Here is a 24,344-nt window from a genome sequence, read left to right on the forward strand (position 1 = left end):
TGTGGCATGTCAGTCACTCGGTTTTAGCGTGCTGGGCATGTGGTTCTGGAATGTCCATAAAGTGATTCAGGCTGGTCCAGCAAGTGGTTCAGGCTAGTCTGGAAGGGGCTTCACACTTGTCTGGCACCTGGTTCCGTCCTGTGGTTTTCCTGTTTCTGGAGTATCCAGCAGATGTGTCCACGAGGTGGTTCCGGCATGTGTGGCACATGGTTTTGGCGTATCTGACAGGTGATTTGGACGTCTCTGGCAGGTGTTTCCACCATGTCTGGGACCTGATTCTGGCATATTTGGCAGGTGGTTTCAGCGTATCCGGCAGATGTTTCTGGCATATCCAACAGGTGGTTCCGGTGTGTCTAGCAGTGGCCCAAGATGTGTACAGGATAGTGGCAAAGAGTGTGGGCTTTGACTTGGGTTTTAATCTCTACCCTGCCACTGTTTTAAATCCAAAGGTTGAAGGCCATATATGGGCTTGGGCAAGAGACGTAATCCTTCATAAACCTCAGTTTGATAACAGTCTCTTCTCCATGGAGTTTTAAGATAAATTATATTACAGTACCTGGCAAATAGTAGATTTTCAATAAATGGTACTTTAAAATACTAATAATGACAACAACAATAATAACAATATCCTTGGATCTACCATTAGAAATTATGAGCATTTTTAGTTAAAGTATTGAGACATCAAGAGCAAGAGGTATTGCTATAAAAAATTAGTAAGAATTACAAAATTTAACATTAGTTGGCCACAAGTATAAACTGTGGAGTCTTTCTAGAAAACAAATATAGAGATTTTCCCAATCAGTCTTACATGTTTAGAGGATGAATAGGCTCTCACTTAATCCGGAACACTGTCAGCCATTGCTTTGGATCAGCATTTTCCCCCTTAAGTGTCCATTTGGAGACTTAAAGAAAGTAGAACTCACTCAAACTTTTCTTTTCTCATCCACTTATTGCTGCTTTCTTCCAGCAATAATTAAAAGCTGTTGATGATTCTTCCCTCAGAAACTGTCTGAGAAAACATAGCAGAAATACAATAAATATGTTAATTGGCATTTTTATTATGTAGATGTTTTATATAAGGTGACAAATATTTTTCTTTTATGGTGCTTTAGAACTCATAAAATATGATTAAAAACATTGCTAAAAAATCTCTGTAAAATTTAAACACACATCTCCAAAATCATCTCTGAAAATGTATAAATACAGAGTTGACAGACTGCAATTATTTACAAGTCACACACACATATTGACAAAGCCTGGGAGGAGCTGGGTGATGTGGCAAGATCGCGTGACCCTTTCTTGTGTTTTAATTTCCACCAGCATTGTAATAATGGTTTTTATACAAAAAAAATAGTTTAAAAATTCCTGCAAATAGCTCAATCTAATTATGTCCCTGATGATCTAATTAAATGTTAAATTTTCAGTTATTAAAAACCCACATCTTTCTTTAAAAGAAAATGTTTTAATTAATTGCTGTATATGTTTTATGTTTTACATATACTATATATTACAAATCAATCACTCTCTTCGTATTAGCTATTTAAGCTATTTCTAATTTTCCTATTATACATAATCCTTCAATTAACATCTTTTAAAAGGTCAACTTTTGTTCAAGCTTCTCTTTTATGTCTCAACATTAGATTTTTATTTCCCTGGTCTTTACAATGGAAGACAGGAATGGCACTCTTTTAAAAACTGAAAGAAGTAAAGATGCCTGTCAAACAATGCAAAATTTATACATTTATACATTTCCACCCCTTTCTCCCCACCACCAGGCTCATCAAAGGGGGAAGCAGCCTCTGACTCAAGACCCGAGTCATCCTTTGAATCAGAGATCAGTTTTTTCTGAGGAAGAGTGGCCCTGAACTCACATCCATGCCCGTTTTCCTGCATTTTGTATGCAAGATGCTGCCTCACATGGTTTGATGAGCAGAAGAGGCAGGAGGGACCCTCCCTGGAGGACCCGACCCATGACCCTTCACCCCAACCAGCTCCGGGTCCCTCGCAGAGCACCCCCCGCCCCCGCCTGCCTGGGTCAGTGTGCAAATGAGCGTCACCTGCTGCGTGGCCCGCGAGGCCCTTTGATGTGTGGCCGACACCGCGGGACGCTGCCCGGGAAACGACTCAGGAAACGGCAGCCGGCTTAATTGAGGTGAACATGAAAGCCACTGCTGTGTTAATTGGGGCCGCTTGCCCCCAACCGAGTCAGGACTCACATCTTTCACGCAGCAAGCTGGGCGTTAATCACCACCGGACACCGAGCGCTCGGCCGGGGTGCCCTGGGGGGTGCCGGGTGTCATCGGCCTGGATATAAAGGAATGGGGCGTGAGCCGAGGGCGTCTGCGTATCAGATGCCGGAGGGAAGATGGGGTTTAGGGGAATCGTTAGTGGGGGGCAGTTGCCTCCGGTCCCCCCACCCAGGTCATCGGCCCGCCCTGTCGGGGCTCCCTGGGCCACTCAGGGGCTGGGAATCAGGCTGAGGGGTGGCCAAGTCTGCAAAACGGGATTGGATGGGTGAGGCAGAGTGCAGGTCCGGAGAGTTCCAGGTGAAGGGCCGTTCAGGGGCTTGAACCCCAGGGATCCGTCCTACCCCATCCTGGAGCCCAGAGTCTGAGGTCAAGGGTTGCAGGGCTGTGCTCCCTCCGGAGGCTCCACGGGAGGGTCCCTCCGGCCTCTTCCAGTGTCTGGGGCTCCAGGGTCCCTGGGCTGGTGGCTGCTTCCCTCCCGTCTCTGCCTCCGTCCTCACAGGGCTGCTCCTCTGCATCTGTGTCTCCTCTTCTCATAAGGACCCCAGTCCCGTTGCATCAGGACCTCATTTCACCTCCTTAAAGAGCCATCTCCAAATCCTGACATGTGCCAAGGTCCTGTGGTCAGCGCTCCTGCCCTGTTCCAGCCTGCAGTGCCTGGTCCCCTGGGATGGGGAGGAGATGTCCTAGTTAGGTGTCTCAGGAGAGCTGATGAAAATTCATTTCAAGAGCATTGTGGTTTAGAGCGAGTCCCATGAGCAACAGACATTTTCAATATCTCATAGTAGCAATAACTTACTTTGGTTTACCACTTTCAAAGGGGAAATCTGCCTGTCTTTCTTCCTTTCCACAGATATTATCCAGCTTTGTAATGCAAACAATGGCTCCCCTGTTGTTCTCACTGAAGCGCGGGTTACAGTGGAAGGCGAACTCATGCCCTCTCTTGAAATCTCAAGCAAGCCTGTTTTAAACCAAAGACCAGAGTTAGTAAAATGATTCAAGCTGTGCATTTGTATCAAGTGAAGAACATGCAACTTTCTAAAGAGCAAATCATTGTATAAATACCTGACGATTTTCTAAACAGAAATCACACTGACGGTACACTGGGCCAAGGACTGGATGTAATACATGAGCATCTGACAGGAAGCAAGACAACGTGCTGAGTTTTTTGCCTCGTTGTCTTGGTCACGTCATTCTAGTCAGCTGTCATTCCGTCTTTACCACCCCTACCCATGAAAGGTCTTCAAGGTTTTCTCACAGAGGTTTTCGGGCCACTTTGAGGGCACTTTATGCTTTACTTTGCAGAGAATAACGGTTACCTCCTTCCTGCCCTGCCAGCCTGCTTTTAATCCCTATTAATGGTAAATAAGAGCCTTCAAATACTCGGCTTCCTCATAGTTAACCAAAAGCCAAGTCCTGACACAGCAAGAGCTAGACAACATCGTTAAAGTTCAGTATTCCGATGCTAAGTTGTAAAGTCATGACAATAAATGTGGTAAACATTCCATGATGTCAAGTGGAACTAATGAAAGTGCTGCTTGGCTTTTTTTTTTTTCTTCAAAGATTTTATTTTTTCCTTTTTCTCCCCAAAGCCCCCCGGTACATAGCTGTATACTCTTAGCCGTGGGTCCCTCCGGTTGTGGCATGTGGGACACTGCCCCACCGTGGCTCGATGAGCAGTGCCATGTCCGCACCCAGAACTCGCTCCAACGAAACACTGGGCCACATGCAGAGGAGCGCAGGAACCTAACCCCTCGGCCACGGGGCCAACCCCACGAAAGTGCTGCTTGGCTTTTTGACCCCAGTTCCTGCACTTGGATGTCAAGGCAAACACAAGTCCTGGCTGTCGAATCACTAACTCTTTCCCTCAGTGTCTCAGCGAACCCCATAGAGCACTGACAGAATCAGCATGTGCTCTGGTTTTAAAGCAACGTCTGCACTCTAGACCTTTTAACAATGATTCTCTGTATGTTTTAATTCACCCAGTAATGAACTCATACACCACACTGTGTCTTCCAATGATTAAATTCACAGGGAAAAGACCAAGATAGCCAATGGCAATAGAATTTGTATTTGACTGAAAATCCAATGCCTATATTTCCTCTGCAGTGAAAAGCAAGATACTGTCATCTCTACTGCCTTCAGTGTTCTTTTTTTCTTGTAATTCCTCACATAGAATTTGCAGGACCAAGCAATAATTTTTTCAGTTTAGACCACCTTAACCACTTCAACCAGAATTAGTTCTGAGTGGCCGCAGTGTCAGTCTGCATCTCTAGTGTTCCTGGAGCTAAAGTTTCCAGTGCAATAACCCTAAATAAAGCAAAGATATGTATATCAGTGTGGTCCTGCATGAGAGGGGTCGTACAGGGAGGAGAGCAGATATTAACAAATCATGAGTGCTGTGTGCACAGGGTAAGGTGTGCTGGGTCCTACCTTATGTTGGGAGGAAAGATGGACGAGGACATAGGCAGAGGGTATATATGTTTTGTACTTTGCTGTGAGGCAAGCTTTATTGTGCAGGGAAGAACTGTGCCATCAGAAGCTGTACAGGCTGTGTGGAAGTAGCAGTTGGCTTAGGGTGGTGACCTTCATGCGGAACCAGAGGAAGCTGGCTGGAGGTTGGAGTGAGTGGACCATTTGGATGTAAAATGATCAGATCAGAGCTGAGTCTATCTCCTGCTAACAGGGGAGGTGGCTCCCTTTGATTCACCAGGAAAAAGGTGACAGACACTCATGGAGTCTGTTTGCAAATTATTGAATAAACCTGTGTGCATAGCTTGACTTTGTGCCTTTTGTGTCCTGGTCATAAGACCCAGAAACACAGATGAATTAATGGCTGCAGTAGCTTTAGTGGCACCACTGACCTCAGGGACGGGCGTACTGGACAGCTTCAGGATATCCTTAGCCTTCTTGTTTTACACATAGGTATAACCAGTGGTGATCACCAGGCCCAGGCATCCCAGGGCAGCCATGGATCAGCACGGATTTACCTGTTAGCTCCAATCTTACCCCATCCTAGCTCACCTCAGTCAAACCAGTTCCAATGGCAAAGGTTGATTTATTTTGAGGAAGTCTTGTAACTTGAGGGATCTGTTCAAATCTTCTAAGTATATAGAGTCTGCTCAGAAAACTGGGGTTCTCCATCCTGCCACTTGTCAGCTGTAGACTAGGCTAACACCATAGGAATCTGTGACCCTGCTGTTGCCCCCACTATGAAGATAGAAATGGCAGCTGAGCTCGCAAGGTCCGAGACTGCACTGTGACCTGCACAACTGTGGGGAGGTTTGTACGCACATCAGGACAGAGTGGCATCACTTTCAAGTGCTCAGACCAACTCAGAACAATCTCCAGTGGGGTCTTTTTGTTTTCACACCTTGTTTTTGATGGGCATGTAGACATAATGTGCATGCTTGGTTTTTTACACAATGTATGGCGCAGAGGTGGAGAGACGGCCAGGCATCACATTACAAAAGCTCCACATTTCCTTGAGCTCTAAGGCTTTCACTGCCAGGAAACACCAACAGAATGGGTTTCCTGCTCTTCCTCTTTGTCCTCAGAAAGTAGGACTCTGTTTTATTCTTGATTCTTCTGGTTTAAGATTCAGTGAGGGAAACGTTGTCCCCGTATTGGGAATACATATTGATTTATGGGATAATCCCGTACTGTGGTATAGCCAAGATTCTAAATGTGTAGTTTTAAAAATTCTAAACCAATCAGCAAATACGACAGACTTGCTAATCTTGCTGTTCACCTGTTTGCATTGCGCTTCACTGTGCCCAGAATTGTTATCAGCATGCAAGGTGTGACTCCTCCAGGCAAAGGCAGGTCACAAAGCACAGTCTGGGAATAAAAAAATATATATGTGGTAAATATTCCATTTGCACTTTTGGTATCCTCTTAATATGTTGCCTCTATGAATCATTACTGTGTTGTTTTGGTAGCAAATTTTCATTATTTAAAAAAAAATTTAATTTATGTTTTTATTTTTTATCATTTTAGTTGCAGTAACATTGGATTATAACATTATATAGCTTTCAGATGTACATCGTGATATATTTCAAATTCTGTGTAGACTGCATCATGTTCAACACACAAAAATGAATTATAGTCCACCCCCTCACATGTGAACCTAATCACCCCTTTTGCCCTGCTCCAGCCCCGATTCCCCTCTGGGAACCACCAATCCAATCTCTGTTGCTAGGTATTTGTTTGTCGTTATTTTTGTCTTCTGAGTGAGATCATACGGTATTTGACTCTCCCTCCGACTAATTTCACTCAGCATAATACCCTCAAGGACCACCCATGTTGTCACAAATGGCCGGATTTCATCATTTCTTATGGCTGAGTAGTATTCCATTGTGTATACATACCACATCTTCTTTATCCATTTGTCCCTTGATGGGCACCTAGGTTGCTTCCATGTCTTGGCTATTGTGTATAATGCTGCAATGAACATAGCAGTGCATGTATCTTTATGCCGTTGTGCTTTCAAGTTCTTTGGATAAATACCCAGCAGTGGGATAGTTGGATCATATGGTAGATCTATGCTTAATTTTTGCAAGAGGCAGAGGAAATTCCAGGCCTCAAATGCAAGGGAAATGCATGCATTTCCCACACCAAGGGCCCCCCAACCTGTGCAGGGCTGGCTGCATCCCCAGATCCCTCCCCACATTCCCTGCTTCTGGAGGACTCTTCCCAGAGAATGGGGGCCATGAACAGCAGCCAAAGCCTGATCAAGTCAGCGGGGACTGAAGGACAGTCTGGCAGCAGAAAAGCCATGCTGGCTTCCAGGAGAGGGGCTGGGTGGGTGATGGGAGGAAGCCTGGTCTCTAGGGAAAGTTGCTTCTCTTCTCCAAAGCAGGTATGTGGATAGTAAGATGCCTCACAGGCCAGGCCAGGGCCACATGGCACTGCTACCGCTCCGCACACTGTCACTACTGTGGTGGAGAGGGATGCTGGAGCTCATGCCGACAGAGACCCTGAGTGCCTGTGCACAAGGAAGGAGTGGAGGCACCAGGTTTTCTATGTCCCTGTGTGGCCAGGACAGCGGCACTGCTCAGGGATGTCAACGCTATAATGAAGTCTGTGCTATTTATCTGGCTACTCAGAAAGGGTTTGCAAAGCAAGAGGAAAGAGGAAATAGGGTAGGAAGGCAGGCCCGGGCCAAGCGGCCTCCGTCACCTCCATGTGCTAAGCAGGCCCCCTCTCTGGAAGGGGTTTCATGGACAGCCTTTCTTTCTACTTCCTGGCCACAGAAACTGAGCAGGAACCCAATGAGAAGGAGGGTTCTGGCCTGGAATGGGGTGTAGCAGCTCCCCATTGGTTTGATCTGAAACTCCCAGGCCATGGAGACAGAGGCCAGGTATGGGGTCTTGGGTTCTTGCCTTTACGGGGGCCCCAAAGGCTTTAGGCTTCCCCCTCAGCTTCCTCTGGTGCACTAGAATGACTCTGGCATCAGGCTGAGGAAGGGAGGCTTTCTCAGAGATCAGCAGCTCTCCTCTGGAAAGGCCCCACCTCACCCCATGAGACTGACTCACAGCAGCGTGGCCCTGATGAAAGTTCACAGCTTCCAGAAACCAGCAGCCTCAAGGTGATGCTCTGAGGAGCAAGGGGCAAAGGAAAAGAGACTCTGCCTGGTTGGCTTCTGCTGGGGCTTGGGAGGGGTTGAGTGGACGAGGCTGGGACCCCAGACCGCCCGGGCTCTAACAGACCCTCAGGGAAGTGGGGGCTCTTCCCACCCTGTGATCACATGGCTCCTGCTACCAACAGAAAAGGTGAAGCTTGGCCAAGGCCAGCATTATTTGGGGGAGGGGACGTCACAGGGGAGGGAACGGCTAGGGAGCAGGAGCACCATCAAATTCCCTGGTCTGGGCCGAGCGTGTCTCCTGCACGTGCAGTTGCCTTATTTGGAGGCAGGAGGTCTGCTACGGCACTATTTCCAAGGTATTACTATGGAAACGCAGCGTAACCCTGAACGCTGTTATTCTGCCTGGGAGTTTTTTCTCTCAAACCAGCCAGCTTTGGGGGATTTGCATGTGTGTCTGCTGTTCCCCAGCAGGAAGCTGTTCAGTCTCCAGGAACAACTCCCATTTGATTTTACCAGGGACACTACCTTCCAGAGGATGCTAGCCTAGGACTCCTTGGGGAGGGTAGACAGAGGGCAGACAATGACCATCAGCTGAGAGCAGGCCCAGAGCTGCACTCTACTAGTAGGAGGGTTTGTGCAGCAGCCCAGGGCAGGCAAATCCAGGGGAGACCCGGGGGGCGTAGAGGAGAAGGGGGACCCAGTTCCACCCAGGCTGATCTCTGCCACTCAGTGAAGGAGAGAGCACCAGGAAGGACTACTGAACCCTGGGGGTAGCCATGTTCTGCTATGCCTGGACCTCTGCCAGGCTCTGGGCCTTGCAAGATGCCCAAGGGACCCCCAATCTCCACTCTGCTCATTCTCAGGGTTACTGCGAGGCTCGATCAGGCAAGAACACTTGGTAACAGTGAAGCCTGAGCGCAGAGGAAAGGAATAACATTTACTGAGCACCCACACTGGGCCCAAGACCTCCTTTCAAGCTCACAAATAATCCTATAACCGGATCAAAACAAGCCCATTTTGCAAATCAGTTCACTGAGGCTCAGAACCTTTCCTGGTGCCCTGAGCCCCTGGACACTGGCTGGGGAAGAGAAGGAAGAGGAGAGGGGTCTTTGGGGAAGGACTGGACCTGGTGGGACCACCCCAGCCACCTCCCACTCTGGTCACATGGGAGTCAGAGCAGGGGCACAAAAATCAAGACCAGCACCAATTTTTTCCATTTATGGTCAAGGCCCCAGAGCAAGAGTGGGGTCCCCGAATTGCCCTTCACTTGGCTCCCCTTTCTCAGCCTGCTCTCTGCAAGAGCATCTCTGTGTAGAAAGTGGAACCGAGCTGAGTCCTTCCTTGGACTGTGGCGCATGAGGAGTGTGTGCAGCCAGCAACCCCTCCTGGCATGCTCTTTGCCTCCCAGCAGCTGGAAGGACAGCCAGGAGAAGAGACACACGCTCTGCTACTGGTTCTCAGCACCTGCCCCCTGGCTGGAAGCCTCCTGGGGCAGCCCCAGACCACACAAGCAGGCCACCCTGTCCCTGTAGTGGGTCCTGCCCTGTGGCTTGAAGAGGAGCATGCAGATTGTAGCCCACAGACCACTGGAAGGATGGAGACAACGTGCAGGGCTGGTGACCACCTCAGCCCTGACCTGACTCCTTCCCTCACCCCTAATTTTAGGCTGGGTCCTGAAGCCCTTGAATCTTCTGGGGTACTCTCGCTTTGCCCCAGCTCCTCATCTCTGAAACCACAAAGTGGACACCAACTGGCAAACCCACTGCCTACCTATGGCGTGGGTGGCTCGACTTTCTGCTTCTTCTTCTGGTTCTGGTTGTTGGTCCTGGGATAGAACATGAGCATCTCCAGCCACCTGGGGAGAGAAGAGAGGACCGAATCAGACACCTGCTCTCAGGAACTAGGACCATTTCTTTTTGGGTGGTCCAGGCACCAGGCTCAACACTTCCGGACTGGAGGCACCCACCCAGTGGCCAGGCCTTTGGACACCCAAGCAGGGCAGAGCACTGCCCAGATTAGAGCCTGCCACTGCTGGGGCAGGAAGCGCCAGCAGCACAGCCTAGGACAAGCACTGTGCCAGGGTGGAAATGTTCACTCTCTTGATTGTGCTGATGTTTTCAAAGGGGTATAAATTGTCAAAAGGTATCAAATTATGCATTTCAAATATGGACCCTTTATTATATGTCCAGTCCGTATTAATTAGAAGAGCTATAAATAAAACAAATAAGGTGTTGGCTTGACTTCTGGCTTCTGGTCCATGATGTTAGGAGCCTGGAAGTCTCCACTCCATCCCCAAACACTAAACAGCTGAACAAACTGAAAAGGCTCCAGCTGTTCTTAGGTTCATAAGAGCAGTGAGGTCATAGGGCAAATTGCCGCCCCCAGATTGGGGAGACTCACAGGTGAACGCAGAGAATCACAACTGAGCCCCCGAGGGGACCAGTGCTGGGGCAGGGAAGCCTAACCTGTAATGGACAATCTGCAGGAGGCCCAGTGTGGACAAGTGTGGACCCTCAGAGAGTTAAAACTCCAGGAGGACCTGGTCACAGGGGCCCAAACTTTTGTGAGTTTTGCCTCCAGCAGCTGGACCTGCTTCTTACAGTGAATGTCTGAGAAAAAATATTGTGCTTCTCACAGAGGAAAGAAAAAATTAACAATTTTGAAATATGCTAGAGCATTCTGTTCTTAAAATGTCTGCTCTAAGGAGAAACTATTTTACTAGAACCTGACGTGCTAAGGTTTGACCAGGGACACACCTACCTGTGGGGACTCCAGCCCACTTCAGCCATCCCGCCCTGCCTACGTGGAGGACGCAGAGCACACGTGACGTTCTCTAAGCACATGGATGTGATCTCTTCTGATGCCTCTGGGAAGGAATTGGGTCCAAAGTTACCAGAAATGAAAGGAGAATGACCATTTATTGAGTATCCACTAAACGTCAAGTAGTTTATTAAAATGTCACCCCATCAGATCCTCTCAACGCTGCATTTATAAACACTGTACATCTTTTTCAGAGAATACATTTAGTGAGATATTAATTCTTTCAATGTCAAACAATTCTAGTTTTCATTTCTTCGAAATTATCTAATTTTGAAGTTTGATATTTCATGTACTACTCCTTCAGTTATATACTCTAAGCATTTTGTGATCACCAGAAATTGCCCAGTTTTTTTTTTTTTATTGTGGTAAGAACCCTTACCCTATGGTCGGCCCACTTAACCAAGTCATAAGCGCACACTGCAGTACCGGGAACTCTGGGCACAGAGCTGTGAGCAGCTCTCTAGAACTTACTCATCTTGCACGACTGAAACTTTGTGCCTGTCGGACAGCAGCTCCCTCTTTCCTCTTCCCCCAGCTCCTGGCAATCACCGTTCTCCTCTGTTTCTGTGAGTTTGACTTTTTTTCTTTTTTGGTTTGGGGGGGTATTTTTCCAGTTTTAATAGGGCATCACTGCCAAATAAACGTGTTATCTCTTTACAATGACATGATTTGATACATTGCAAAAGGATTCCCCTCATCAGGATAAATAATACATCCGTGACCACACAGGTTTCTCTTTTCTTCTCTTTCTTTTTCTTGGGAGCATATTTAAGTTCTCTCTTCGCAAATTTCAATGACACAATGCAGTGTTGTCAACTATAGTGAGTTGAACCGTTTCAGATAGCTCGCATAAGTGGAATCACACAATATTTGTCCTTCTGTGACTGGCTTATTTCACTCAGCACAATCCAGCGATCCCACTTTGGGGTATATATCCACCGGAATTGACATCAGAATCTCAAAGAGACATCTGCATTCTTGTGTTGACTGTAGCCTTGTTCACAAGAGCCAAGATATGGAAACAGCTTAGTGTCCATCGACAGATGAATAGATAACGATAATGCCAAGAAATATTACTCAGCCTGAAAAGAGAAGGGTATTTTGCATATGCAACAACATAAAGACATTTATTTGACAAGCGACTGCAGACTTCTGTTTGGGCCAAATGGTGTGAGCCCCATGCAGCCTCTCTCTCTCAGATGACAAATGAAACTCTGGCCAGAGAACAAATAATTGCCATCTGATTTTCTAAATTCACCAAGTGAACAACTCCCAGTAACTTGAATCCTGATACTGACCAGGTCTGAGACAGGTTCTGTTGGGGTTTTTACATAAAACAATATTTATATATTACAAATGCTTTAAAAATATACGCAAAATAAATTTGAAAATATGCACCAAAATACGGGCAGAGCTTAATAAATGGTTATAAGGCAGTCCCCCTATTGACCACCACCAAGGTCATTCCTGTCCTCTGTGACATTTGTTCAGTCTTAGTTGTACAGGAGACTGCAAATTAGTACTTCCTGTGTCCCTATGTTACTGTCTCTCTAGGCATTTCATTGTGTGGAGTTCATCAATGTCTCTGGAATGAATCATGAGAAGAATATTATTTATTGTATTATGTAAAGAATGACACTGAAATGAGTCTGACCGAGCTGGTGTGAACGTTATGCAGCATTTTAAATGCCCTTTTCCCTCAGCAGTGTTATCTGGGGCAGAAGGAACGGGCAGAGCAGCTGAGGGGATTTGGAATTAGAGAGGAGTAGGAGGAAGACAAAACTTCTCCAGTAATCTTTGCAATTTAACCACCACATTGGCGTTCTCACAGCGTGAAATCAAATATGATTTTATGTTCATTCCAGGATTGCTAGCACATCGTTTCATAAAATGTGCAGGGTTATTGTTTCCTTTCCCGTCATCTGTATTTGAAAGCCCCAACTCACCTCAGACAAAGGTCCATACTGAATTATTCTGTGTCTTCTATTAAACAAAGGATTCTTTGATACAGTGCAGAAAAATATGTACTTTGATGAGCACGAAATTTGAAGAGAAGGAGCATCTAAAACTTAAGAGGAAAAGGAAGAATTAGAAAAAATAATTGAATTATCTGAAAAACACAAATAATATCAGCTTTCATAAGTCACTGTAAAATATAGAAATAAATGACTAATGACATACTACTTATAAATAGCTACTAAAATTAGGACATTTTTAGAGCCAACGCATTTATTATATATTCCATCACAAATAAGTTGGGAGGCCATAGTAATGAGCCAGGACCCCTGACCTCTGCAGGGAGCCCTCACCCAACCCCAGAAACTGTCTCAGACACTCTCAAGGCATCATGGGTCAGAATCATTCCTTCCTATAGGGAAGGTGTGGAGCCAGTGGTGAATGGAGGGATTGGGAAGCTGGATATGGGAGAAGAACCCGGGGCTCAGGGGCCCTTCACAGAGCAGGAAAGTGCAGGGAGGAGCTCCCCCTGGTGGCTGTTGGGTGATGCTGCTTGACCCAGGTCAGAGCTTTCCCTGGGCTGTGCTGTTTACATCTGAAGGACCACGCTGATGCACACTGCCCACCATGGGCTAGAGGATCAATGAGTCCTGTTTCAGTGGGTCCAGTAACTTCATTTTCCTCTCCCACAGTGTGTCAAGTCTCCACCGCTAGAAGCTCACAAGCTCTCTCTGCGCTTGGGGCGTCTGGCATGTGGCTCAGTGCGTCTTCATATCTGCTGTCCCCCAATTCTGTGTTCACCATCGCCCAGAGATTCCAGTCATCTAGTCTCAGCCCAGATGCCCCCTGGGGTCAAGGTGAATGTTTCTGCATATACCACGGATGGTACTTGCACCTATGCTCTGCTCAAGTGATACCGTTCCTGATGGTTTGGGTTTCATTATTTTCCTAGAATCGGAAAATGAAATTGCCCTACATCCTCTCTTCTTTTTCTCTCTCTCTATATGTAACATATAATATACAACATATATAAGATGCAACATGTAACACATAATATGCAATATGTAGCATTTCATACATTATAATGCATTTTACATACGAAGTTCTCTCCATATAATACATTACATATATTTATGTTTTTATATGTAATTTTATAATATGCATATTAGTTTAAAATAAATATAAATTCCTTACTTTATATGACTGTTTGATGTAGCTAATATATTTTTAATCGAGTTCTGTAGTTTTACTCAGTGTGAGAGCTGATAGAACAGGAACGTTACTACAATGGAACCTCCTCCCTATTTTAGGGCTCTTCTCCCATTGCTGTACTAAAAACTCTCATAGCCTGTGACTGTAATGTACTGGGCCCTAATCAAGATTTTTTTAAGAGCTCCATGGAATTATTGAGTGTTAGGTGTCTAGGATCTGAATCCAAAAGAACAGATGTTTATCCAGAACTTTCCCAACCAAGGAACCACAGGGAAGAGCAGGAGACGTTGTGGATTGACCTGAGGGAGGTGAGCACTGAATGAGATGGCATTGAATGTGGAGATCGCTGTGGGTGGTATTGATGGATACCTGTGCAGTATTGTCATCCAGTCCGTGAACATGGCTGCCCTTTCACTTATTTAAATTCGTTTTTTTCAGTAATGTTTGTATTTTTCAGTTTACAGCCTTTTCTATTTTATTATTTTTGATGATTTTGGAAATGGAACTGCTTTCTTAATATCCTCTTAATCTTGTTCTTTGTTGTTAATTAGAAAACCAACTGATTTTTGTAGAGTATTACTACCCTTAAATCCCGTAGGAGATACCAGATAGAACCCATTAGGGGTTATGATAGGAGTTGGTTTTCCTATCTTGAAACAGTAGGATAACAAGTATTGAGGCAGGTGGGAATATGAAAATGAAGCACTGCCATCCATGAGCAGTACAATGAGTAACCCTGGATCCACCCCTAAAGGCATTGAGGAAAAGTAGGGATTTTCCTGAAGGTTTAGTGGAGGCCAGAGAATAGCTATCACAAAGTACACCTGAGAGCAAAGCTTCTTCAAAATCCCCTTCGAGTAGCTCTGTCTTCCTAGATTTCCATTCCTTTTGGCAGCTGCCCCAACTCTCTCTTCTCCCTCTCTGCTCGTTTTCCCCAGTCAAGCTCATTTCTCTCTGCATCTTTCTTCTCCAAACCCCCTCAGCTTGCATATCCACCCAGTGATAAATACCAAGCCCCACCTCGTGGTCATCCACTCCTCTGCAGCTTCTCAAGGTTGCCCCAGGACTCTGAAGCACCAGCATTCTTTCCATCTAGCGTCACTTTGGAACGTGGTTAGTGACGTAACTCATCGGTGAACAACATGGGCTCTAAATTCTGACTTCATCTTCGCAAACCGGGTGACCTCAAACAAACGATATCCTTCCTCTGGAGCTGTTTTCCAATCTATAAAATAAGGATAATATAAGTACGTGGCCAGCATGATTGCCGTGAGTATTAAATGCGATGATGCCTGCAAAATACCGGTCTGTAGTGACTGTGCAGTAACTGTTAGCCATCAGTACTATTATTCATCTGCTGGAAAATTCTATGAGGTCAGTAGGGCAGTGGTTCCTGTTTTGATATGAACAAAGCAAGGACCCCAGTGGTGAATTGATTTGCTCAAGGTTGTACAAGACAGGCAGCCAAGCCAGAGGTCAAATCCCCTCCCTTGAGTCCAGAGCCTTTGGATTTCTGCCCAATTTCTTGAGGTCAAGACCTGACAAGCAAGTGCTGGTGAATGGGGTCCCCCACAGCTTGGATGCTGTTTAAGAATTCTGAGGAGAGGCGATACCCCTTCCTGGCTTCAGTTTTCAGTGCCAACATTAAATTATGATGATGTATGACATGAGATTGTGTCCCCTGCTGGCCCCTGAAAGTTGCATTTCTTCTGAGGGCGACTACAGAGGATCCATTTTGCTGTTCTCAGTAGGTCTGGAGTGACCTACTCTAGTCCCTCTGCTTGGAACACAAAGCTCATTGCCCTCATGAGCCATTTCTCACAGCAGCCACTCAGGGACTTCCTACATACTTCTAGTTTGCCTGGATGGTGCCCCCCGTTGGGGTGTCATCACTTCATTAAAATACAGAATTAAAGTTTGTCACTGGACACCCAGCCAGCTGTCAGGATCCCCCCCTCCTCCTGCCAATGTCACACACTTGGTACTTCCCAGTATAGTGTGGTGTTTAGGGAATTCTGGAGTCAGACAGATATGAGTTCAAGGTCTAGGTGTGACACTAAATGTGGACTTGGTTCAATTTTTCAGCCTCTCTGAATCTCCATTTCTTCATCAGTAAAATGGGTATTTGGATAATGAAAAGCAGGCAGTTAATACTTCCTCGGACTCTGGTAGTTCATGAGACTGTGTCAGTGAGCTATGACTACACTAATGTCACATAACAGATAACCATAAACCTTAGGGGCACATGACAATCAGCAATCCACAGAAGAACAAATGTAAGTAGCCAACCCAAATGTGGACAGACTTCCCTGCATTAGTAAACAAAGCATGTCCAATTAAAGAAAACCCAAGATACCATTTTTCATCTATACTTAATGGGAACTCTTTAAAAGATAGACTTTACTTTTTAGAACAGTTTTGAGATTGATAGAAAATTTAAGAAAGACAGCACAGAGAGTTCCCATACACCTCTGTTCTGGTTTGCTATTACTAGCATCTTACCTCAATCGGGGATATTGGTTACAACAGATGAAATTATACAGGTTCATTGTTATTAACTAGATGTATGACTGTTGATGTTGACCTTGATCGCCTGGCTAAGGTAGTGCTTGTCCATTTTCTCCACTGCAAAGTTACTGCCCCCTCTTTCCATACTGTGCACTTTAGGAAGGAATTCCATGCACAGGTCTCTCCCTGGTTGATGGCCCCTCAGCTCTCAGGATCAGGGCAGAAAAAGGAAGATGTGCACAGCTGACTCTCTCCCAGTTCAGGCCTCATCCTGATGCAGTACCACGTGACCTATATAGCGAGGGGTATGTCTTCAATAGCAAATATTTACTGAATACCTACCTGGTGTTGAGTCTGGTGGTTGGCAGTGGAATGCCAGGCTGTGCTAGACAGCCTCATCCCTGCTCAGGGAGCTTGCCCTGAAGTAGGAACATTAGGGTGGGAGGCAGACATGGGGCCATCCTTCCCCAACTTCACCACTGGAGACAGGGAGGCCAGAGAGGACACTGCTGCACTCATGGGTCTGTGATGGGATGAGCGTTGGTGGGATGATAGGAGAGCAGGGAATCAGAGGCAACACGAGAGCTGAGGGCACCTGGGAATGACGTGAAGAGTCCTCGGGTTTAGGCGGAGATGTAGAAAAGTCCATGAAATGATATAAACAGAGGAAGATGGAGATAAACAACATGACCTGGGAGAAGTGAACTACCAGGGAAATGAGATTAGAATTCAGGAATTACGAGACCCTGGCAGGGCAAGTGCCTTAGGAATCCCAGAAGATGTGCTTTGATTTGTCAGGTGGAGGGGCTTGGTCATCGGTTGAATGTGATCTACTGAGGCTGCTGGAAAGGAAGACAGGGAGAGGCCACATGTCAGCAGGGTGAGAAGTGAAGGGTGGGTGAGAGAGTTGACAGAGGGAGGACAGATTCCCCTCCAGGAAACCTTGCATGGGAAGTGTAAGATGGAGGAGTCCAAATCTGGATGTCCTTCACTGTGTGTCATAAAAATAGAATAATGTTAATTTGTAGATTTTTGTCACAGGAGAAGATAAATTCAAAGCTTATAGATTGATTACCCTTTAAAACATTAACTGTTTATGTCCAACAAAGAAAATTTGCTTCTTTGGCCCCAGCTTGGTGCCATAAAAGTACTATACTCAAAAACATTCTTTACCACCTTACTGGTCTCCTCAGTAAGATGAGTTGAATAACATTTGGACTCAAGTTTAGACTCTAGTGTGTGAGATTCATGTGTTTAACTTTGTGAAAATTGGTCTCTTACAAGTTGGGAGCGTATTTCCTGAGATGTCTGAGAGGATCCTTCCATCTAATCTACTGACCCTGTGGTGACTGAGGACTGGAATCTTCAAGCTCAGGAATTACTGTTCTTGAGTCCTGAGGTGATTCCCAGGAGCTACGAAAACTTTCCTTTTCTGACCCTGTATTTTTCTAGAAATTCACCACCCCCACACACTTTTTTGTTACAAGGGGCTGAAAATGATTTCGGGGGCATTAGCTGACTGGTGTCTACGTGATGAGAACATAACGGAGGTAGTAGAATTTTGGAGAAAGCGTTCTTGGTGGGATATTACAGGAAGGAAAGGAAAGGAAAGTGTCGAGTATGATTATGGAGACTCTAATCTTCAGTGACTGAAAGCATTGCAGACAGGGAGCTGGGTGGACCCACGCCACGTGGGGCCTCGGCGTCATTCTGCAGTTGTGCCTTTTTGTAAGTCACTATCACTCTCACTGGCTTGGATTCAACAGGTTGCTTGGTTGACACTCCTGAAATGAAAAACCAACGATTGTCTTAGTATAAGCATATTCTCAGATACTAGACTCATCTCATTGCGATGAAATGGATTTTCCTAAAGACTTCCTCAGAGCATTGAGGTAAATGTCTGAAACCAAGAAACGTCAAAAATAGGAAGGGGCTCATGATACAGGCCCCCAGGTTCTGAATCTAAACTCTACCTTCTAGAATGGACTCCTGCCCGTTAGCTGTGATTAGCGAGGCGCCAATAATACCAGCTCTAGCATCAGGGGCACTTCTACTAGCCTTCTTAAATACTTTTTCACAAATTTATTTTACATCCATTATCTTACTTAATCTTTACAACACTCCTAAGATTTAAACATTATTACCCCCCACAGTTTAGAGATGAAGAAACTGAAAACGAGCTAGAATAATTGGACAAAGATCAAACAGCCAGGAAATGGTAGCACAGGAGTCTGCAGTACTCTGAAAGGTTGTCTGACATCAAGTCAGCTCCTTTTTTCTCAATGATGCTGCTCCTCTTAATCTGTTTCAAAGAGCACTGGAATTCCTCGGTGCTTCAGGGACCACTGAGCAGCAGCGCCTCGGGGCCCTCACTCTGGTTTCAACCAGAGGACGTCTATTATACACATAATAGATTTGAAGTTTTGTTTGAAAATGTTCCCAGACACTCTATTATCCCATGATGTCTCCTAAAGCTGTTACGAGCTGCACCAGCAACTTCTTGAAGTCAGAGACCTCGACTTCTTCTTTCTTTGGTCTCACAACAGTGTGCAACCCTGCCTGACCTGTGAGCCAGCCTGTGGAAGGAGGAGCAGATGGGAATCACTGCCCTTGGGATGTGCTCTGGGATCCCCCGTCTAGGTATCTCCCATGACCCCTGGCGGCCTCGCTGCCTGTTTCTCACCAAAGTCAGTCGAAGGATCTGCAGCCTTCTCGCTGCCATCACAATGCATGGAGCTCTCCCCCAGGAGGGAAGCAATGTCTTCTCCGAAGTCAGTCGAAGGATCTGCAGCCTTCTCGCTGCCATCACAATGCATGGAGCTCTCCCCCAGGAGGGAAGCAATGTCTTCTCCGAGGTCAGTCGAAGGATCTGCAGCCTTCTCGCTGCCATCACAATGCATGGAGCTCTCCCCCAGGAGGGAAGCAATGTCTTCTCCGAGGTCAGTCGAAGGATCTGCAGCCTTCTCGCTGCCATCACAATGCATGGAGCTCTCCCCCAGGAGGGAAGCAATGTCTTCTCCAAAGATCTGGAGGCAATTCTCAATCAAAAATTGCACAAGAGAAATCTGCAACACAAAAGGGTAAAAACGGGGTGTTCTTTTTCATATGGCATAGTTATAAATCACATTTCATACATGAATCTTGGCTCTAACAAAAATTGTGAAAGAATACTAAGAAAAATTCAGAGAACCAGTTTTCTCTAAGAACGAACTGTGATACTTTCGTGAGTACTTTGGGCACAGGTTTTAAAATACTTTTCATCAGTGGACTAAAGGCATAATTTGCGGTCTAGTTTAAAAGCTAACATTTTTATATCAATGGTTACATCTTGAAAACAAAGGCAATTTTCAAATGTAACCCACATAGGATGTTTGGGGGAAGATGTATAGTCTCTTATGAAATTTTATCTATTCATTTTCATTAAACATTTTTTCCAGTTTTGTTGAGATATAATAGACATATCGCATCTTAGGAAAATTTATAAAGCACCCAATAGACACGGATACGTGAAATTCATTTGTAAGTTTAGGTGCTGCTTAAACTTGGGCAGCAGAGATTTCTGTGGGTTTTTGTGAGGGAAGAAAGCAGCTGGAGAGACACCATTCAGTTTGTCTGGCTGCAGCCCCTCCTCTTGCATTGCCTGCCCCACCCTTACTTTCTGGGAAACTCTCTTGGGAAACAGCTATGATCTTCTTGGGCATGTTGTAGCTCTGATAGGATGTTCTGGAATCTTTTACTAGTTTCCTCACCCTATAGCAGAGGCAAAATAGTAGCCAAGTATTTTTCTGAATGAGCCAAAGCTGGCAGAGGAAGGCCAAAGTGTGTGGAGCCATGGGTGCTCATATTGCCCAAGCTGCCTAGGATGTGCCAGTAATGACCAGAGGAGCTGGGTGTTGTCGGCATCGTGTGGTGAAGAAACCATGGCTTGGAAACTTTGCCCAGGGTTACACATCCCTCAGTGATTAGGCTGAGAGTTGAACCTTGGCTTGTCACACTCCAAAGCCCAGGTTCTTTTCTGTCATGTCATATCGGGCCACTCCTCTCTCTGCTGTTCAGTCCGTCCAGAGTTTAGTCTCATGGACAGGAAGGGAGGAGAGACTCAATTGCTCACAGCTCCCCCTTAACAACCCTCCTTCCCATCCCCACAGAGGAGGATAAATGACTCTGCCACTCAACGGATACACTTTCAAAAACTGGTCTGTCAGAGTTAACACCGTCCATTTTGGGTTCCAAGTGGGGACTCTGACCCCTAGGGCACGCAAATGAGAGCTTTCATTACCTTTCTTGTGATGTCACTTTCTAATTCTGCGCTGCAGGCATTGGGCAAACAAAGAATGCTTGGGGCTATGCAGGTGGCTAAGTTGTAAGCTGTCATCTGATTGACGGACGAATGCTGCTGAATGTTGTGCAGCACTCCAAAAAGATAGCGCAGGAGCTCTGCATTGGCTCTGGGCAGCTCATCCAAAAGCCTAAAGACACAAAAATGGACCTTTAAAGACAGCACGTCATTTTGCTCAGGAAGTTGGAAATACAGAGAAAGGGAACAGAGGACTTCTTTGTAGAGCAGGCACAAAGCCCAGTGAACATGCACGAGAATGCAGAAATGGCCCTCCTAAACATGCTGCCTGAAATATTTTCCCTGAAACGCCTAGAACGTGTTCTCATTTGGGCACATCTTATTAACATCGAATTTAATGTAAATATATTTTAAAACTCTGAAACATTGCAGAAACTCTTCAATTAAAGTTCACAAAAGCTCATTGATTAAATTAAACAGCGATGAAATTTCAAAGGCTCCCTTTGTTTTGAAGGTAGCAATATAGGAACACTGTCTCAGGGTAAGATCCCAGCAAAGTTCCAGGCAAAAATGTCTCATTGAGTTCAGTTCCTGAGCCAGATAAGAACTTCTCTGGCTAGTTAAGTGTTTGACAAAGGTAAGACCATATCCCTGGCAGATTGGTCCTTTAGCATCTCTCTTGGACCAAAGGATTTCATCTGCTCTCAGTTTCATATTGTCAAATAAAAATGGCAAGTAATAGGATATATTGGAATATATGAGGAAGCCATTTTGGTGTAAACCTAATTCGGACCTGACCTTGTCTTTCCAAAAGGGCCTGACCAAGGCCGTTGAGCATGCATTGTCTATCTGCTTTAGAGATTCCCTATGGCAAGAGCAAAAGGCCCTTGAGATAAAGGTGCAACTTCCCTCCCCCTGCCAACGTTGGTGTCTCCTTAAGGATTAAGCATCTTTCCTTAGGCTAGAAACTGATTGCTGCGCTCACCTGTGACCGCCCAGCTTGAGACAATAGACTTGCCTCCTGCTGCGCCCTTGGAGATAGCAGACCCACTACCTGCTGTGTCCATCAAGTGCTGTGCCGACAGGGCACTCTTGTGGCTATTGTGGGAGGGACATTTCAATCATGTGAAACACCCTCTTTGAGGGTATATAACCACCCTATGTACCCCCACTTCTTTGGAGTGCTCTGTTCCTTTGTGGAAAGACCTCCCGGGTTATAATCCTAAAATTTAAGCTCAGAATAAACTCACCCAAATTTTCATTTATTGATTGGTTATGGATTATTCTCATCGACAACATATTCAGAAGGTAGAAAATGGTCAAGGATTCCTTATTAACAAGACTAGGAGAAGAACAAGAACTCAATAAGAGCAGTAAGGCATGCCACTGTTTTTGAACTGGCCTCCGTGGGAGTGGTCAAATCAAACTCTTTGGCATTGGTCATTATTTTAGTGGACAAAGCTGTAAAGTATAAGCTAATATTTTCCTAAGAGTATGTTGATTGTACTTTGGAGGTGTGCCCCAGTAGAGTAATCATGGCATCGTTACCTCTGAGTGGCAGCGATTTTCTCCTCCTCGTTCTCTCCATCAGTTATACTGACCCATTTAGCATAGAGGTCAGATGTAAAGACGCTCCCTGGGATGTTTCGAAGAAAATCCTTACACACATCAAAAGAAGAGTATTATTCTTATGGCAAATACATATTGGACAAATTACAGGGAAAACATGGAGTTGAAAAGTTGAGTTTCTGTCCCCACTTCCTTCTCAGACTCTCCACACTGTGACCCACGCAGCGCTCAGCTCCACCTCTCCACTGACTTGCACACCCTGAAGTGGGTGCTTGGACTTCTAAAACTTAGAAGCACCAAAGCAGAGTGGGCCACAGTGGGAGAGAAGAGAAAGCCCCCTTCTATCACCTGGAACTTCCTCTTGGTGTCCATTTTAGTAAACTAGTAGAAACTGACAAGGTCCGGTGAGACGTCATCCTCAATCCTGCTAGTTTCTTGAGAAGAAATACCCATCCCCGTTTGAGACACAGTGCTTGCTCTTAACTCAAGCAAGAGAAGTTCTGAAACAAACCAAACGCGCACACCCTCGTGCTCTCGCACACATATTAAGAGAGAACTGAGCCTTCTGACTTGAGGTATGTGTGCTCCTTGGGAGAACACTGCGTCACAATAGCCTCGTTCATCCTGGTTTTAACTGTATGAACGTTCGATCCTGCAGACTGGGAAGCAGCAGACATTGGAAATATATTAAAATCCCCAATGGGTAACAATGTGTTACCCCTTACAGTCTGTGAGTGGGACATACAGATCCTTCCAAAAGAAGAAACTTACTAAAAACTTAGATACATTGCAACTTCAGGCCTCTGAGTATCAGGGCTACAGACGCACAAATGTCAGCTTCCTAAGTGGAGGCCTGGAACATCTGTCACTTTAGAGGGCTGAGGAACAAGTTTAACATCGTAGAATTGGGCCTATTAAAATTTACGAAGCTTTAATGTTTGTGCAAGACTGAGGGGAAGTTGTCACTTTGTCTTGCTAGCTTCCAAGCACACCTAGCTTCCATTGTTCTCACTCAGCAGCACATGCCTTCTCTTAGTGGTGGCTTGCTCGAGAAGTGCCTCAGGGCAACTATCCTAATTAGAATCTAATAATGGTTCACTCATGCTAATCCCTATTGAGCTGCTGTTAGTGCCAGGCACTATTGTGAGCACTGGGGACAGAGCAGAGAAGCCAATGGACAGAGTCCCAGTCCTCTCACTTTGACTATGTTGATTGGTGTGTGGTACCCATGGTATTGTAGCTAGTCATGGTAGTTAGTGCTTTTCACCGTGTTTCCTATGGAGTGCTTCCAATATATTTGGAGGGAGGAAGCAGTCCAACTCTGGCCGGCTCTTCGAGTCTGGGAGCGTGCAGGAGGGCCCTTGCCTCATGCGTACCACACTACATGCACTCGGAGCATGTGTCTCCTCTCTGTTCCCTGAACCCTGTTCTGTGGGAGCCCATTGGTGAGGCTGAGTGTGGTGAAGCCAGAACATGACCCGAGCAGAATATGCCAAGGGTATTCACTGCTGGACCTCTGTTTTTAGACAGCTCAATGGCAAACTCAATGTGGTCCTGATGATGTACTCATTTCTGGTTTAGGTCAACACCCCAGTTCATTGGGCATGGTATTATCAAAGCCAAGTTGCAAAGTCTGATTCCCCACCAAGATCAGTCAACTTTAGGAATGTCTAAGAACTATACCCACGAGTGGCCACCCCCTTGCTAGTCTGTACTTATAACAGAAAGATAGGCAAGACTCTGCTGATGGGCAACTCTAACTCTTGCTGGAAAATCAGTTCCAGGTGGGCACCTCACAGAAGGCAACACTCAACTTGCTATTTGTATGCCTAGAGTATATTTCTAATCATCCCAGTGTCACAGTGGTTGACTCTAAGCCACTTCTGAACTGTCCCTATTTATGACAGAGCTGAACAATCATGGGGAACAAGGAAAGACCAAATGGAATCTCGATTATAAGAGAATTTTAATAACCTATTGTAGTCATTTCTACTTATGACATTCCTCTTTACAGCTGTTAACAAATACCAAGATGGATTGAGTCAATTCTTTCCCTGTTCTATGATTCCCCTCATAGAAACATAACTGGATATTTGTGATTTAGCGGTATCATTTAAAAACCTTTTTTGTATAAATCTATTGAATTTTC

General features: G+C 45.6%; 1 protein-coding gene across 7 annotated transcripts in view; it reads right to left on the reverse strand.

The window, feature by feature from the left end:
- Positions 1-417: 417 nt before the first annotated feature.
- Positions 418-24,344, reverse strand: part of LOC138923604 (rho GTPase-activating protein 20-like) — a 96,053-nt gene continuing 72,126 nt past the window's right edge. For 3 of the 7 annotated variants that reach the window (XM_070263310.1, XM_070263304.1, XM_070263309.1), the window contains 7 exons: positions 22,175-22,284; positions 20,609-20,798; positions 19,013-19,394; positions 16,672-18,113; positions 14,842-15,046; positions 12,600-12,721; positions 11,215-11,735 (listed from right to left, as the gene is read on the reverse strand). In XM_070263310.1, the coding sequence (XP_070119411.1) occupies positions 17,965-18,113; positions 19,013-19,394; positions 20,609-20,798; positions 22,175-22,284 (831 nt within the window). In that variant the 3' untranslated portion in view covers positions 11,215-11,735; positions 12,600-12,721; positions 14,842-15,046; positions 16,672-17,964. Of the gene's footprint in view, positions 557-639; positions 1,010-2,057; positions 2,305-2,590; positions 2,912-3,045; positions 3,208-5,997; positions 6,087-6,616; positions 6,690-9,603; positions 9,689-10,593; positions 10,700-11,214; positions 11,736-12,599; positions 12,722-14,841; positions 15,047-16,671; positions 18,114-19,012; positions 19,395-20,608; positions 20,799-22,174; positions 22,285-24,344 lie in introns of those variants that run through there. The other 4 variants (XM_070263306.1, XM_070263305.1, XM_070263307.1 and 1 more) reach the window with 4 other exon arrangements.

Source organism: Equus caballus, chromosome 3, assembly GCF_041296265.1.
Source record: "Equus caballus isolate H_3958 breed thoroughbred chromosome 3, TB-T2T, whole genome shotgun sequence".
Classification (NCBI taxonomy): domain Eukaryota; kingdom Metazoa; phylum Chordata; class Mammalia; order Perissodactyla; family Equidae; genus Equus; species Equus caballus.